We start from the raw sequence: 17,703 nt of genomic DNA, 5'->3' as shown, positions 1-17,703 counted from the left end.
TGTATATTTAAACGTGTGTACAAGAGGGTCAATGGTAAGCTGTGGAAGGAGGGTGTAAATGGGGATAGGGGCGGATAGTGGATAGTTGGAGGAGGGATGAGAGTGTGAGGAGGGCAGAATGAGGAGGGAGAGAGAATAGTGAGGAGTGAGCACAGAGATGAGGAGGGAGGAATGGGATCTGATATTACATATTCACAACACAACCATCGTCCACTAAGAGGATTTACTTGTTGTGTTGATTCATTCTTAGTATACTGTGTGTGTGTGTGTGTGTGTGTGTGTGTGAGTGTGTGGATCAGTTATAGAGATAAAACTACTATAATCCATACCAGCTATTTATATTGTCACGGTACCATTTACTATAACAACACAAAGGACTATAATCCTCTATAATAGCCAACTAGTAAAGGAAATAGTCAATAGCCCTAAAAAATTTATAAACTAGTAATAATATAAGACTTTAATAAATATGGTTCTCTATTATTACACTTTTATTTCTTTTGTTGTTGTCGTTAGTCTTTCTTTGTGTTTTTCTCTTCCTTTATCTCCCTCCTTCTTACTCACCACGATACTACCTCCTCTTCTTTCCTCTTCCTCTTTATGTTTTTCTTTCCCTCCTCCTCCTCCTCCTCCTTATACCTCCATATTACAGTCTCTTCCTCTTCCTCCTAATCCTCCTCTTCCCTGGGTCGTCTCTTTCTCTTCCTCCTAATCCTCCTCTTCCCTGGGTCGTCTCTTCCTCTTCCTTCTAATCCTCCTCTTCCCTGGGCCGTCTCTTCCTCTTCCTCTAATCCTCCTCTTCCCTAGGTCGTCTCTTTCTCTTGCTCCTAATCCTCCTCTTCCTAGGTCGTCTCTTCTCTTCCTCCCTAATCTCTTCCTGAGTCTGTCTCTTTCTCTTCCTCCCTAATCCTCCTCTTCCCTAGGTGTCTACTTCCTCTTCCTCCTAATCCTTCTCTTCTGGTCGTCTCTTCCTCTTCCTCCTAATCCTCCTCTTCTAGGTCGTCTCTTCCTCTTCACTCCTAATCCTCCCTCTTCCCTGGGTCGTCTCTTTCTCTTCCTCTAATCCTTCTCTTCCCTAGGTCATCTCTTCTCTTCCTCCTAATCCTCCTCTTCCTAGGTCGTCTCTTCCTCTTCCTCCTAATCCTCCTCTTCCCTGGGTCGTCTCTTCTCTTCTCTAATCCTCCTCTTCCCTGGGTCGTCTCTTCCTCCTAATCCTCCTCTTCCCTGGGTCGTCTCTTCCTCTTCCTCCTAATCCTCCTCTTCCCTGGGTCGTCTCTTCCTCTTCCTCCTAATCCTCCTCTTCCCTGGGTCGTCTCTTCCTCTTCCTCCTAATCCTCCTCTTCCCTGGGTCGTCTCTTCCCTTCTCTCACATATCCCGCCTCGGTTACTACACCATGTACCATAACACAGGGGCCTGGGACCTCGCTCCCTCAAGTTTATGTCTCGCCTCCCTTACTGCTCCCTCCCTTACTGCTCCCTTCCTTACTGTTTCCTCCCTTACTATCTCCCCCTTAGTTTCCCTCCCTTATTGTTCCTCCCTTAGTGTTCCTCCTAACACAACCCTTATTTACTCTCCCTTTTCTTCCTTCTTTTACTTACTTTTCTTGCTTTCTTTCTTGCATGACTCTCTCTCTCTCTCTCCTCTCTCTCTCTCTCTCTCTCTCAGACTATGAAGAAGTTTTCAATCTAGTTTGTCTGTTTGTTTGTCGGTACGTGTTTGCCAGGTCATCATACTTCACGTCGATCACCTGCCTCTCTCTCTCTCTCTCTCTCTCTCTCTCTCTCTCTCTCTCTCGCCTAAAAAAAGAATGAAGGTATTATTCTGTGTGTGTGTGTGTGTGTGTGTGTGTGTGTGTGTGTGTGTGTGTGTGTGTGTGTGTGTGTGTGTGTGTGTGTATGCTGGACTCTCCCATCACTGGAGTCTGTTTAATAATATGTATCTGATGTACCATGTGTGTGTGTGTGTGTGTGTGTTCTGGTATGGGTGTTTCCCCCTTCCACAACGACCAATACCCTCTCTCCCCTCTCAGCTGTCCTTCACACACACACACACACACACACACACACACACACACACTAACTTTCATGTACATATACCTACAGGAGGATAAGGATAGCTGTGACCTAAGGATGAATAATAATAATAATAATAATAATAATAATAATAATAATAACAAAAACAATAGCAATAATAGCAACAAAAACAAAAAACAACAACAACAGCAATAACAACAATAACAATAACAATAACAACCACAACAACAACACCCAAGACATCAACATCACACAAGAGTCAACAACAGTTCACAGAGTCAAGACACGAATCCTGTGCCGGGAGTTTTCGAAGCTGTGTCATTAACGCCGTATCGTCCAATTACCATTTATCAATTACCAATAATGATACCAATTAATTATACTTACTACAGTGATTATGGAAGGTAAAAAAAAGAAGAAAATTAATTGAAGTGGATTACTTTTTAAGTGAAGTTGAGTTTTGGGGAAAAATTATTAGAAAAATGACTATGAGAAGTGGCAAGTTTGTTTACCTGTTAGAGATGGTGGGTTACAGGTGGTGGGTTACAGGTAGTGGGTTACAGGTAGTGGGTTACAGGTGGTGGGTTACAGGTGGTGGGTTACAGGTGGTGGGGTGGTGGGTTACAGGTGGTGGGTTACAATTACAGGTGGTGGGTTACAGGTGGTGGGTTACAGGTGGTGGGTTACAGGTGGTGGGTTACAGAGAGTGGGTTACAGGTAGTGGGTTACAGGTAGTGGGTTACAGTAGTGGGTTACAGGTGGTGGGTTACAGGTGGTGGGTTACAGGTGGTGGGTTACAGGTGATGGGTTACAGGTGGTGGGTTACAGGTGGTGTTACAGGTGGTGGGTTACAGGTGGTGGGTTACAGGTGGTGGGTTACAGGTGGGTTACAGGTGGTGGGTTACAGGTGGTGGGTTACAGGTGGTGGGTTACAGGTGGTGGGTTACAGGTGGTGGGTTACAGATGGTGGGTTACAGGTGGTGGGTTACAGGTAGAGGGTTACACGTTATCTCCTTCTCAGTGAGGAGATTTACCGCAGGATTACATAGGATTTTTCCTAAATACCCTTGGAGGCAGGATTGTGTGGGAGGATTACCATGGCGGTGTTAACTGAAGCTCTTATTATTATATGTATAATGATAAGAGACAATACTAATTAAAAGATCAGTAAATTTACACTCCACTTCCCTATAATAAATAAACACTCATCATCATCATCATCATCATCATCATCATCATCATCATCATCATCATCTTATGTACACTATGGTCGATACAGACACACCATTAATACGTGTTTTTCTTCCTTACGAATTCGAATCAAATAAATAAATAAATAAAAATAAAATAAAAGCATTATATCGTCCCGGGCAGCAAAACACTCACCACCCTATTTGTCTCTGCTTTTAAGACCAGGGTGTTGTGAAGTCTTGTAAGGAAGGTCTTCAATGGAGGGGGTGAGAGAGGAGGTGGTGAGGGGGGGTGAGGGACAGGAGTAGGGAGGGGGGGGGGAGTGAGGAGTCTTTTGATAGGGATTTTTTCATCTTGTTTTTCACGAGATGATTCTACTGTAGGTGGTGTTATGATAATGAGTTTAGGGAGTTTCTTGTGGGTGATCGTGTTGGCAGGCTGTGATGTGTTAAGCCTTTATATCTCTCCTGTCCTGTTATTCTCTTTGGTGTTTGGGTGTTACGTAAATGTTCCATTATATTATTTAGTATTTGATTTGTTATTGTCGTCACCTGTTGTCGCCGGTTACTGATTCTCGGTATATATAAAGAGGTAATGTACTCACCACCAGACCAGCCTACCCCCCCCCCCCAACCCAAGTCAGGTACCCACTCACAGCTGGGTCAAGTGAGTGACTTCTACTCGGTGATGTGTCGACCTACAGCACTCAACTATAATAATGTCACTTTACATCACCTTAATGCTTCACTATTATGATGCTTCAGGAATAGCGTCAAGTTGTTCTTTAGATTAAATACCTTAACCTTTGACCTGGATGGTTGGTAAATGAATCCTAAGCATCAGTACTAAACTTAGGTAAGCCGCTCCGCCGTGTTAAGCTGAGAAGTTGGAGTGAGTAGCTGGTCGGTTTGGTGTCTGGCTGCTGCACCAAGTTTAGAGCCTAAGTTAATGAAGAACTATGGCCAGTATTACACCGCCTACAGCAAGGAGCCTCTGAGTCTTATCATAATAAAACAACACCCACGAGCAAGAGCCTTATATTGGTGAGTTTTCTGGAAATAATCGTGGGTGTGTGTGTGTGTGTGTGACTGTGCTCTCAGAAAGATTATTTATCGCTATACTGTATAGTGATGATAAACACCAGATGTGTATAGAATTATCGTCCCTTCCCCGTGGCTTACCCAAGACATTGTGTTGGCCAGCAGGTATTAGTAAGACTTCTTTTGATGTCGACCTCATCACGTTATCCACGGTATCCTTGGGAGAGAATGAACACCATACTGACCCGCCACTGTTTTGCTGTGGGTATAAAGGTCCTTTGTTGACATGGAGGTTGAGGTAGGAGTTCAAGATGGCTGCTCCTCGAACACGATAGAGCTAAGAGTCTCCTACGGTGAGCTTAACCCAGTGTGCTTCTTTGTGGTTGAGTGGGAATATTAGTCTAGTTGTGGCTCACAGTGTATCCCATTGAGTAATTTCGTCAGTGACCTTTGGGTCTTGTCCTCCCCGCAACACAAATGAAGGAAGAGCAGAACTATATTTCTCTGTCAGTGGCTCGGTGACATTCAATTATTTCTTGGTGAGCGAGTGAGTGAGTGAGTGAACGAGTGAGTGAGTGAGTGAGTGAGTGAGTGAGTGAGTGAGTGAGTGAGTGAGTGAGTGAACGAGTGAGTGAGTGAGTGAGTTAACAATTACAAGTACTGTGGCAGCGCACACATTAACTTTTCTCACTCAGTACAGTACTTGGTTAGCGACACATTCTTTAGCACTGACATCGGCAGATAAATTTAGTTCCATTTAGCTTAAAAAAAGAAATGATTCACCAACAAACACATAAGTGGGTGAGTTAGTGACTGAGTGGCGCATAGAGCTACTGACGCAACTAAACACGTCATTGTAAGATCGTTGAAGACCAGAGGGCGAGGAGAGGATCAAGGGCACCACCACCTGAAGTGTGTTGTTGATACCTCAGTCACCCAGAGAGAGGTTGAGGACTGTGTATACCTGCATAGTGAAGTACATGACATCGTGGACATTAATCTCAACTATCCTCTCTGATGCTGTAGGCTATGTTTATGATCAGGTTTTCCTACAACACACGACGATGAATTTATCAAGTCTAGAAATATGTCACATTCAGAAGGGTCAAGGGGACAGACCTACAAGAACCTCTCCCTGCGTCTTAACCTGAGGGAGGAAGAACCCTAATTAAAGTATTCTGCCCTGGCTCTATAACCTACCATCATTATAGAACCATAACTTAACTTCGATAGAGACATACTGTATACTCTCTTGAACACATGGGACAAAAGAGACGGTAATTTGACCTCATCATTCAGAGTAACTATCGCTGCCCTCATTTGCCGTAACTACAAGGCGAGAGTATAGCATTATCATACCCCCTGAACAGTGAATAACTAACACCGTGCTCATTACAGTAATAACATAACGAGTATTACAGTATTTTCAGGTGAACAAACTCCTTAATTATACCTGGGTGTGTATAAAGGTCCCTCAGGTGATGTAACTTATGGCCTAAATCACCCTCTGTCTGTTTCCCCTCCCTCTTAATTATGACTGCCTTCCCCTCCCCTCCCCTCTCTCACCCCACTCTTCCCCCTCCCTCATCCCCTCACCCCACCCCCTCCAACTACCCCATTGATCCTAAACATCCCTACCTTAACCCCCACCCCCTATCCATCCCTCTTTCTCCCTACCCTTCCCTTTGAAACCCTCACTCTCCTCTTGCCTGCTTCATAACCCTCACTCTCCTCTTGCCTGCTTCATTCCCCTCACTCTCCTCTTGCCTTCATAACCCCTCCTCTCCTCTTGCCTGCTTCATAACCCCTCACTCTCCTCTTGCTTCATAACCCCTCTCTCTCCTCACCCACCTTGCTTGTAACCCCTCACTCTCCTCTTGCCTGGCTTCACATAACCTCACTCTCTCTTGCCCTTAGCTTCATAACCTCACTCTCCTCTTGCTGCTTCACCAACCCCTCACTCTCCTCTTGCCTGCTTGTAACCCTCACTCTCCTCTTTATAACTTCGCAACCCCTCACTCTCCCCTCTTGCCTGCTTCCACCAACCCCTCACTCCTCTTGCCATATTCACCAACCCCTCACTCTCTCTCCCTTGCTTCATAACCCCTCACTCTCCTCTTGCCTGCTTCATAACCCCTCACTCTCCTCTTGCCTGCTTCATAACCCCTCACTCTCCTCTTGCCTGCTTCATAACCCCATTCTCCTCATCCTCCCCCCTCCCACAAGCATCCTTTCTCCTCCCTCCACAGCCCTCTTCCTCCCCACTCCCATTCTCTCCTCACCCCTCCTTAGCTCCTCTTTTTCTTAGCTCTCTCCCTCTCTCTCTCTCTCTCTCTCTCTCTCTCTCTCTCTCTCTCTCTCTCTCTCTCTCTCTCTCTCTCTTACCTTTTTTCTTAAGACTTCAAGTGAATAAAAGTCGTCCATCTTGGTTATGTAAACTTGGGATAGGACCTCAGGTGTTAGAGCTACTGTGATTTACGCCCTTGTTGCTGCCTTCTTGTGAGGTAACGGGGAGATGGTGAGGGGGAGGTAGGGAGAGAAGGGAGGGGAGATACTGTGAGGGAGAGAAGGGAGGGGGAGAAGGGAGAGAAGGGAGGGGAAGGTAGGGAGAGAAGGGAGGGAGAGGTAGGGAGAGAAGGGAGGAGAGATACTGTGAGGGAGATAAGGGAGGAGAGATGGTCAGGGGAGAAAGAAAGGTGATATAGTGAAGGGGAAACACGATGTCTTATTGATGTCCCCTAGTGAGACAGAAGGGAGATGGTGAGAGAAGAGACACGAGGGGGGAGTCGGATGAAGGAAAAGTGAGAGATAAGTGAGAGATGAGGGAACGTGGGAGGGGGGAGGGAGTGGGAGGGAGGAGGGGGTGGAAGGGGGGTATTGAGGAATTCAGGAAAGGAAAAATCATTTTTATACTGCAAGCTAGTGAATACGGGATCCCCTTCTATGCTAAATAAAACCGTAGTTAAGGAATAAAAAACAGCTCATCCAAGTACAATACGTATATAACCTCTATTAACCCATGTAAGGTAATTAACAAGGTATATTACCCTCAAACAGTAACCCCAGAACATTAACTCATCATTAACATAAACACTCAAATTATAATCTTTCTCACATCTTATCTCTCAGGCACAAGAGACACACACACACACACACACACACGATACACTATTTGAACATTATTATCACTCTGGTATATTTCTCAAGTCTTCTTTAAATGTTGAGAATTAAGGGACATTCTTTAAGTGTTCACAGTTAGTAGTTATTATCTCTCAGTGTCTCTCTCAGTGTCTCTCTCAGTTCTCTCAGTTCTCTCTCAGTGCATCTCTCAGTTCTCTCTCAGTGTCTTTCTCAGTGTATCTCTCAGTGTCTTTCTCAGTGTATCTCTCAGTATATCTGTCAGTGTATCTCTCAGTGTATCTCTCAGTTCTCTCTCAGTGCTGACAGGAGATAGTCTTACAGTCGGATGTTTTTTTATATGGTAGATAACTTGTGTGGCTTTTACCTGTTGTTCCTCTGTTACCACTCATACCTGTGTTGTTCTTCATTCTTGCTTTTACGTCTATTGTTCTCCACTGTGTCTCACCCACCAGGTTCTGTCTCTTGTTCTTTCGTTCATGACTCTCTGTTCTTTCATTGTTCTCTCTGTTCTTTCATTGTTCTCTCTGTTCTTTCATTGTTATCTCCTCTACTTCAAACGTGTCAGGAACCTTTGTCTTCCTCTGAGCTTCTCTAGTGTGTGATCTAAACACATGATGGTGGTGTTGACTTAAGAGCTCTGAGTCTTCTGAGGGATGTGGTGGTCAAGTGGATACAGAACTAACCTCCTCTCCTAAGGTGTCACTGGTTCGCATCTGGGGGGGGGGGGTACTCCTAGTCTACCCAGCTGTGATTGGATACCAGCAGCATGGGTCAGATTGCCTCCGTATACTGAAGTGTTAGTATGCAGTGTACTATATCCGCACTACCCACTTTTACGTGATCTGATAATTTATAAGACTTTTTGGCCTAGGAAATGACACTTTGTTTACTCAATCATTTCTTGAATCCTGAAATGATGGGATTTAATTTCCTTCCTATAGCCAGTTACTTTATCAGGGACGACTGTTACACCTAGACCACCACAGATCTTGAGAGAGAGAGAGAGAGGGAGGTGGTATGGTTAGTCTCGCTCTTATCCACCTCATTCTCGGAGGACTCCATAAAACTATAAACACTGTGCTGTCGTTCAGAAGTTACCTCCGCCTGTACCTACACTCAAGCATCAGTAACAATCTGCCTCACACTGATGGGTTACATATGTCTTGTATAACCTCCTCCTCCTGCTATGCTCTTACACGCACCAACACTCTTGCATTATGTATTTTTCCATCACAACCTGAGAGGAACTCTTGGCAGAATATTTCTTCCACTTTTTTTTTTCATTTTTGAGAAAGAATATTTTTCCTAGCTTGTTATTCGAGTGGTTTTTTTAAATCGTGGTGAAACAATATGGAGTTTATCCTATGGCCTTCTCTGAGAGGTTGTTGAAGTTTGGTGCCTATGAGGGAGGGGGGTATAGTGGTCTGGGGGAAGGGGGGGGGATGAAAGGTGTGTATTCCTCGACCCACATATTACATCACAATTCAGATCCCAGTTAGGTTAGGTTAGGTTAGGTTAGGTTAGGTTAAGTCTACCTCCAATCCAGTTGGTATTTTTGCCAAACATCTTACTGTACCGAGTAAATGAGTCACTTAGATGCGTTCGTAGCTCTCTGGGTACGAGGAAGGGACAGTAACTATACAATATTTTGAGGAGAATCTGTACCCTGGGTAAGCACGAATCCTCAAAGACCTGTATCTATGATGTGTTTTCCTCTATTGAAGCAAGAATTCATTTGACTGGCCTACTTACTGGGACTCAAAAAATGGTCTAGCTAATATTGCGGAGAGCGTGTGTAACGTAAACTGCGGTGTCCTTTCATCCCCTCACCCAGTTGGTCGGGAAAAATAACACACACACACACACACACACACACACACACACACACACACACACACACACACACACACACACACACACACACACACATACATATATATACGAATCTTTGAGACTCCGAAGTTCAGAAGTCTTGATGGCACAAGTTCGGTCATAGCCAGAAGTCTCTTGGCCGGGTCTAGAGTCGTCTCAGTCTGGTAAAGTTGTCGTTTCTTGGGGGACACTAGATCACCTTTAGGGCGGATTAGATGTCGTGGTCGGGGGCTGACTAAACGACCTCAGGCGCCTCATGTCGTTTCTTGAGTAAATGAAGAGGACAACGAGATGTGTCCGATGTCGCTCTCGGGTTAAATCTGATGGTGGTGGTGGTGGTGGTCCGTCGCTGATGTGGTGGGTGATGGACGACCTCGAGTGGGTTTCTTGTCGTATTTGGGTGTTTTCTTGTCGTAGTTTTGCGTGTTTTTTGTCGTAGTTTGGGTGTTTCTTGTCGTAGTTTGGGTGTTTCTTGTCGTAGTTTGGGTGCTCTTGTCGCAGTTTGGTGTTTTTGTCGTAGTTTCGTTTTTGTCGTGTTTGGGGTTTATTGTCGTAGTTTGCGTTTCTTGTCGTAGTTTGGGTGTTTTGTCGGAAGTTTGGTGTTTTTGTCGTAGTTTGGGGTTTATTGTCGTAGTTTGCGTTTCTTGTCGTAGTTTGGGTGTTTGTCGTAGTTTGCGTTTTGTCGTAGTTTGGGTGTTTCTTGGTCGTAGTTTGGGTGTTTCTTGTCGTAGTTTGCGTTTCTTGTCGTAGTTTGGGTGTTTTGTCGTAGTTTGGTGTTTTTGTCGTAGTTTGATGTTTCTGTCGTAGTTTGGGTGTTTTGTCGTAGTTTGCGTGTTTTTTGTCGTAGTTTGGGTGTTTTGTCGTAGTTTGCGTTTTTGTCGTAGTTTGGTGTTTTCTTGTCGTAGTTTGCGTTTTTGTCGTAGTTTGGTGTTTTTGTCGTAGTTTGCGTTTTTGTCGTAGTTTAAGTGTTTTTGTCGTAGTTTGGGGTTTTTTGTCGTAGTTTGGGGTTTCTTGTCGTAGTTTGCGTGTTTTTGTCGTAGTTTTGGTGTTTTTGTCGTAGTTTGGGTGTTTCTTGTCGTAGTTTGGGTGTTTCTTGTCGTAGTTTGGGGTTTCTTGTCGTAGTTTGCGTGTTTCTTGTCGTAGTTTGGGGTTTTTGTCGTAGTTTGGGTGTTTTGTCGTAGTTTGGGTTTCTTGTCGTAGTTTGCGGTTTTTGTCGTAGTTTGGGGGTTTCTTTTGTCGTAGTTTGGGTGTTTTTGTCGTAGTTTATGTTTCTTGTCGTAGTTTGGGGTTTTGTCGTAGTTTGCGTTTCTTGTCGTAGTTTGGTGTTTTGTCGTAGTTTGGGTGTTTTTGTCGTAGTTTGGTGTTTCTTGTCGTAGTTTGGGGTTTCTTGTCGTAGTTTGCGTTTCTTGTCGTAGTTTAAGTGTTTTGTCGTAGTTTGCGTGTTTTCTTGTCGTAGTTTGGGGTTTCTTGTCGTAGTTTGGGTGTTTTGTCGTAGTTTGGGTGTTTTCTTGTCGTAGTTTGCGTTTCTTTTGTCGTAGTTTAGTTTCTTGTCGTAGTTTGCGTTTTTGTCGAAGTTTGGTGTTTCTTGTCGTAGTTTGGGGTTTCTTGTCGTAGTTTGGTGTTTCTGTCGTAGTTTGGGGTTTCTTGTCGTAGTTTAAGTGTTTCTTGTCGTAGTTTGTTTCTTGTCGTAGTTTGGGTGTTTTGTCGTAGTTTGCGTGTTTCTTGTCGCAGTTTGGGTGTTTCTTTGTCGTAGTTTGGTGTTTGGTCGTAGTTTGCGTTTTGTCGTAGTTTGGGTGTTTCTTGTCGTAGTTTGCGTGTTTCTTGTCGTGTAGTTTGGGTGTTTCTTGGTCGTAGTTTGATGTTTTGTCGTAGTTTGGGTGTTTTTGCTCTAGTTTGGGTGTTTCTTGTCGTAGTTTGGGTGTTTCTTGTCGTAGTTTGGGTGTTTTTGGTCGTAGTTTGCGTGTTTTTGTCGTAGTTTGGGTGTTTTTGTCGTAGTTTCTGCGTTTCTTGTCGTAGTTTGGGTGTTTCTTGTCGTAGTTTGCGTTTCTTGGTCGTAGTTTGGGTGTTTCTTGTCGTAGTTTGGGTGTTTTTGTCGTAGTTTTGCGTGTTTCTTTGTCGTAGTTATGTTTGTAGTTTGGGTGTTTTCGTCTAGTTTGGTGTTTTGTCGTAGTTTGCGTGTTTTGTCGTAGTTTTGATTTTGTTCGTTTGGGTGTTTTTGTCGTAGTTTGGGTGTTTCTTGTCAGTTTCAATATGTTTTTGTCGTAGTTTGGGGGTTTTGTCGTAGTTTAAGTGTTTCTTGTCGTAGTTTATGTTTCTTTGTCGTAGTTTGGTGTTTTGTCGTAGTTTAAAGCTTGCTCAGTTTGGGTGTTTCTTTGTCGTAGTTTATGTTTCTTGTCGTAGTTTTGCGTTTTGTCGTAGTTTGGGTGTTTTGTCGTAGTTTGGGTGTTTCTTTTGTCGTAGTTTGGTGTTTCTTGTCGTAGTTTTATGTGTTTCTTGTCGTAGTTTGGGTGTTTTTGTCGTAGTTTGGTGTTTTTGTCGTAGTTTGGGTGTTTTTGTCGTAGTTTGCGTTTTGTCGTAGTTTGCGTGTTTTTGTCGTAGTTTGGTGTTTTGTCGTAGTTTGGTGTTTTTGTCGTAGTTTAAGTGTTTTCGTCGTAGTTTGCGTTTTCATCGTAGTTTGGGTGTTTCTTTGTCGTAGTTTAAGTCTTTTGTCGTAGTTTGCGTGTTTTTGTCGTAGTTTGGGTGTTTTTGTCGTAGTTTGATGTTTCTTGTCGGTTTGCGTTTCTTGTCGTAGCGTTTGCGTGTTTCTTGTCGTAGTTTGGGTGTTTTTGTCGTAGTTTGATGTTTCTGTCGTAGTTTGGGGGTTTCTTTGTCGTAGTTTGGGTGTTTCTGTCGTAGTTTGCGTTTTTGTCGTAGTTTGCGTTTCTTGTCGTAGTTTGATGTTTCTTGTCGTAGTTTGCGTTTCTTGTCGAAGTTTGGGTGTTTCTTGTCGTAGTTTGGGTGTTTCTTGTCGTAGTTTGGGTGTTTCTTGTCGTAGTTTAAGTTTTTGTCGTAGTTTGCGTGTTTCTTTGTCGTAGTTTATGTGTTTTTGTCGTAGTTTGGGTGTTTTTGTCGTAGTTTGGGTGTTTTTGTCGTAGTTTGGGTGTTTTGTCGTAGTTTGGGTGTTTCTTGTCGTAGTTTGGGTGTTTTTGTCGTAGTTTGGGTGTTTTTGTCGTAGTTTGCGTGTTTTCTTGTCGTAGTTTGGGTGTTTTTGTCGTAGTTTGGGTGTTTCTTGTCGTAGTTTGGGTGTTTCTTGTCGTAGTTTGGTGTTTTTGTCGTAGTTTGCGTTTCTTTTTGTCGTAGTTTGGGTGTTTCTTGTCGTAGTTTGCGTGGTTTCTGTCGTAGTTTGCGTTTCTTAATGTAGTTTCTGGTGTTTTTGTCGGTTTGGGGGTTTTTGTCGTAGTTTGGGTGTTTGGTCGGTAGTTTGGGTGTTTTTGTCGTAGTTTGGGTGTTTTGTCGTAGTTTGATGTTTTTCATCGTAGTTTGGTGTTTCGTCGTAGTTTGGGTGTTTCTTGTCGTAGTTTGCGTTTCTTGTCGTAGTTTGGGGGTTTCTTTTTGTCGTAGTTTGGGTGTTTTCTTGTCGTAGTTTATGTTTCTTGTCGTAGTTTGGGGGTTTCTTGTCGTAGTTTGATGTTTCTTGTCGTGTTTGGGTGTTTTAGTAGTTTGGGTGTTTTCTTGTCGTAGTTTGGGTGTTTCTTTGTCGTAGTTTGGGGGTTTCTTGTCGAGTTTGGGGTTTCTTGCTCAGTTTGCGTGTTTCTTGTCGTAGTTTGGGGTTTCTTTTGTCGTAGTTTGGGGTGTTTCTTGTCGTAGTTTGGGCGTTTCTTGTCGTAGTTTGGGTGTTTTTGTCGTAGTTTGGGGTTTCTTGTCGTAGTTTGCGTTTCTTGTCGCAGTTTGGGTGTTTCTTGTCGTAGTTTGGTGTTTCTTTGTCGTAGTTTGGTGTTTCTTGTCGTAGTTTAAGTTTTTGTCGTAGTTTGGGGTTTTCTTGTCGTAGTTTGGTGTTTCTTGTCGTAGTTTGTTTCTTTTGTCGTAGTTTGCGTTTCTTGTCGTAGTTTGGGTGTTTCTTGTCGTAGTTTGGGTGTTTTGTCGGAAGTTTGGGGTTTCTTTTGTCGTAGTTTGCGTGTTTTAATGTAGTTTGGGGGTTTCTGTCGTAGTTTGGGGTTTCTTTACGTAGTTTGCGTGTTTTTGTCGTAGTTTGGCGTTTTTGTCGTAGTTTGGGTGTTTCTTGTCGTAGTTTGGGTGTTTGTCGTAGTTTGGGTGTTTCTTGTCGAAGTTTGCGTTTCTTGTCGTAGTTTGGGTGTTTCTTTTGTCGTAGTTTGGGTGTTTCTTGTCGTAGTTTGGTGTTTCTTGTCGTAGTTTGCGTTTCTTGTCGAAGTTTGGGTGTTTCTTTGTCGTAGTTTGCGTTTCTTGTCGAAGCTAGTGTTTCTTGTCGTAGTTTGGACGAATCAGATGATGTCAGGAATTTAGACGATGTTGTGGACAAATTACATTACTTCCTCAAGAACCAAAACTTTTCTTTTTTAACAAACTTGACGTCTTCCTGTGTCTAAGACAAGCTGAACGACCTTTCGAGGATAAGATATGGTCGTGGGACAAACTTACTGACTTCACAAGGTTGAGACGTCATTTGTTGATAAACTAGACCACAACTCGAGGCCAAGATGTCGTTCACTGACAAACTAGATGACCTCATTAGACCAAGATAAACTAGCCAACATCTCAAGGTTAATATGTCATTACCTTTAACCTAACCTAACCTAACCTAACCTAACCTAACCTAACCTAACCTAACCAAACGCTACAACTTGGTGAGGATAGATTATTTTTAGAACATTACGACTTAAGACGAGAAAGATTTCCTCTAGGTCAGCTAAATGACTTCAAGAGACAGGTATACTGTTACAGGTGAGTTCAGACGTTCTCCTGAAGCCAAGATATCGTTCTAAGATCAGCAAGACGACTTCAGGAGGTTAATAGAGTCGTTCCTGGATAATAAACACGACCTTTTATGAATTGGTCTCTCTCTCTCTCTCTCTCTCTCTCTCTCTCAGAATACTAGCTGAAGAGATACGTGAGAGAAAAGAATGTGGAGTGTAAGAGACAAAGCGAGAGGGAGGTGGAGATAATGTTGATGATAAGGGAATGGTGGAAACTAATGATGAAGAAGAGAGAGAGAAAGAGAGATAAGAGGAAACAAAAGAGATATGATGAGAGCACTGAGGGAGGGAGATGGAGCTGGAGATATGGAGGAGAGAAATGAGATGTGATGATGATGATGATAATGATAATGATGTTTGTGATGACTGTAATGATGATGATGATGATGATGATGATGATGATGATGATGATAATGAATATGATGTTTGTGATGACTGTAATGATGATAATAAACATGGTTATGATAATGATGATACTTATAATGATGATAATGGTTAAGATGGTTATGATGATGACGAACAACAACAACAACAAACAAAAACAACAACAAAAGAAGAACTAAATAAAGGTATATGTGAAATAATAACCGGAAGAATTTAAACAGGTCACCAGAACACACTACACATTAAACTAACAACCATGAGAAGCAATGACACCCAGACACGTTAAGTGGTAGAGGAGGAGAATGTGTTAACTACCCCCTTGTAAACCCACACCACTTAGTACCCACTTAAGATACCATTAAAGGCTGTAACTATATCGCTGTAACTCGCTGAACACACACACACACACCTGTTGTAGGTGTAGGAACAAATGCTACACCTGTAAAATAACACCTGTAAAATAAGATACTCATTACCCCACACCATCACCTCAATCATATCTTCACTACTGTAATGTCACTGTACCCAATTTTCACTCCGATCTGATAACATCTGGCTACTATCAGATCCTTATCTCCTGTATCGTCTATTTACATCATACTGTAATTACATCTTAATTACATAATGATACTAATTTTGACCTGGGCTCTAATGACTTGTCTCCATCACCTTAACTCCCTCCTCTGTGTGTGTACTGTAATGAACGAGGTGATTATTGTTAAGTGTACGGGTTACATTATCATGTGACTCGTGCTCTGAGACCCAATGGTGTACGTACTGTGTCCTGTAATTAAATGGTGTTATTATTGTTTTGGTAGTAGTAGTAGTAGTAGCAGTAGTGGTAGTAGTAGTAGTATGTGTAGTAGTAGCGCCAATACCTAACTCACACAAACAGTAAATCTCCTTCTTCCCACTCCACCTTCCCCCACTCCATCTCTCCCCCACTCACCTATTTTCAAATCCTCTCTTTTCCCCCTCTCTTACATATTACTTCCTGTGTCCACTCCCACTCTCGTCTCCCTCTCTCCACACCTCCCCAGCCTCACTTCCCCTCTTTCACATTTTCTCCCTCCATTCTCACCTCTCCTCCCTCCCTCCTCCCCTCCTAGCCATCTCTCTCACATTCGCTCACTCCTTCCTCTCCTCTCACCTCACCGCCACATGTCTTTGAGGAGGCACTAAAACCTCTCACTTTTTCTTTCTCTTACTGAGGGTTGTATTTATGTTGTCTCTCTCTACCCTCTCTCTCCTCTCTCTCCGGGGTATTAGTTCTTTCCTCCTCCTCCCTTCCCCTCCTCTCTTCCCTCTCCTTATCTACCTACTCCCCTTCTCAACTATATCCTTCCTCCCGCTATCCCTTTTTCCCTCTCCCCTACCCTCTTCTCTCCCCTCTTCAAGCTCCGCTCGTTCCTCCTTTCCCCCCCCCCCCCCTCTATCCCTCAAACCCCCTGATCCCTGTCCAAGATAACGTCATCAGGGCCACAGAGAGACCCATAAAGGGACCGTAGATGGGAGGGGAAATGTGGGTTAAGGGGGTCAAGATGAGGGGACGAAACGCCTAAGGGGAAATTCTCGGGTCTTAACATGAATAATGACTGGTTGACTTAAGGTAAAAATACAGAAAACCTCTTAACTAGTGACGGGGGTTAGGTTAGGTTAGGTTAGGCTCATGGCATCTTGTTTCTAATGCAAGTTTTATACACCTTATGAAAATGTGTACCTGACACCAATCCGTCTCTTTACAGATCACTCCTGCATCGCCACACAACACACAACTAAGGTAAGCTCCTCCAATGACTACTACAGCATGTACCCCAAAGAGAGAGCAATTGCTGTTGATATAAACCCTTAAGACAGGTTTTGTGCAGTGTGGCAGGACTGTGTTTGCTTACATTCGACAGAAGGAAACTAGGAATCGTAAACATAATATGGAATTAAAGTAAAACAATATTAAAACACATATCTCAATGTAATGATTTATGGAATGTTTATATGATAAGCCCCTGTAAACGCACTAGTGAAGGGGACTGTACCTAGGCTATATGACGAGTCCCTGTAAACGCACTAGTGAAGGGGACTATACCTTAAACCCTGCCAAGAGAGATAAGCACACCTATGAGAGATAACAATTAACATCTCAAATAGTATGGTACAGACTATTACGGTGAGCAACAGACACCCTCCATCAATTAAACTTCCCTGCTTGTATTGTGGTTCAGCTGCCAAACTAACAACTAAAGTTAGAGGCGAGTCTATTGATTTCGGCTAACCAGTTCTGTTTATAATGTAAACTGTGGAACTTTGCAACGTTGGTGATCAAATAACGAAAAATGGTAACACTGATGAGAAGTTAATGCAAATACGCTGCATTAGTAAACAGATAACGTAAGTTGGGTGAACATAACAAAACAGATTAGTAACAGTAATGAACGGATATCGAAAGTTTACAACATTAGATGGTTGATATCATAAATTAACTACAAATGTAAGAAAAAAGACAAGGTAAGCTGATAAGCCTCTTACCTGTACCTGTCTGACACACACACCTGGACACACCTGATCCTCCTCAAACACACCCTGATCCACACACACACCCTGATCCACACACACACACCCTGATCCACACATACACACCCTGATCCACACACACACACCCTGATCCCCACACACACACACACACACACCCCGTGATAATATAACATACACTGACAGACACATGCCATAAATTTATAACTTCAGCAATATTATAAACTCGACCAAAATACATATAACACAGTAAACAAACAACATAAATTGGTAACACTGATAAAAAAAATACGATATATATGATACACTGATATAACTGGCGCTGTAAATATGTCACTAACGAACGACTATGGCAAATTGCGCGCGGTAAAAGTCTCTAAACGGTAAAAGTCTCTAAACGACCAAACCACAATTGTCCAGATAACACAGTAAATGTTCCACCATGTTCAAATTACCATAACTCTTGAACTAATGATGATGATGATGATGATAACGCTGTCATTATTATTATTATTATTGTTTCCACTCCATTTTGAAACTCTTGA

At 43.0% G+C, this 17,703-nt stretch overlaps 1 protein-coding gene across 1 annotated transcript in view; it reads right to left on the bottom strand.

Annotated features, from left to right (window-relative positions):
* LOC121870460 (biorientation of chromosomes in cell division protein 1-like 1) overlaps positions 1-12,791 on the bottom strand; it is a 52,090-nt gene extending 39,299 nt beyond the window's left edge. The window contains exons 1-4 of the mRNA XM_042372283.1: positions 12,498-12,791; positions 11,998-12,341; positions 9,652-11,426; positions 9,349-9,477 (exon numbers count right to left, since the gene is read on the bottom strand). Of these exons, the coding sequence (XP_042228217.1) occupies positions 9,349-9,477; positions 9,652-11,426; positions 11,998-12,341; positions 12,498-12,791 (2,542 nt within the window). The remainder of the gene's footprint in view (positions 1-9,348; positions 9,478-9,651; positions 11,427-11,997; positions 12,342-12,497) is intronic.
* Between the last annotated feature and the right edge of the window lie 4,912 nt (positions 12,792-17,703).

This window comes from Homarus americanus, unplaced genomic scaffold (genome assembly GCF_018991925.1).
Source record: "Homarus americanus isolate GMGI-L3 unplaced genomic scaffold, GMGI_Hamer_2.0 scaffold8584, whole genome shotgun sequence".
NCBI classification, from domain to species: Eukaryota; Metazoa; Arthropoda; class Malacostraca; order Decapoda; family Nephropidae; genus Homarus; species Homarus americanus.
The sequence above is the reverse complement of the archived record's forward strand: the minus strand, read 5'-3'. Positions and strand labels throughout refer to the sequence as shown.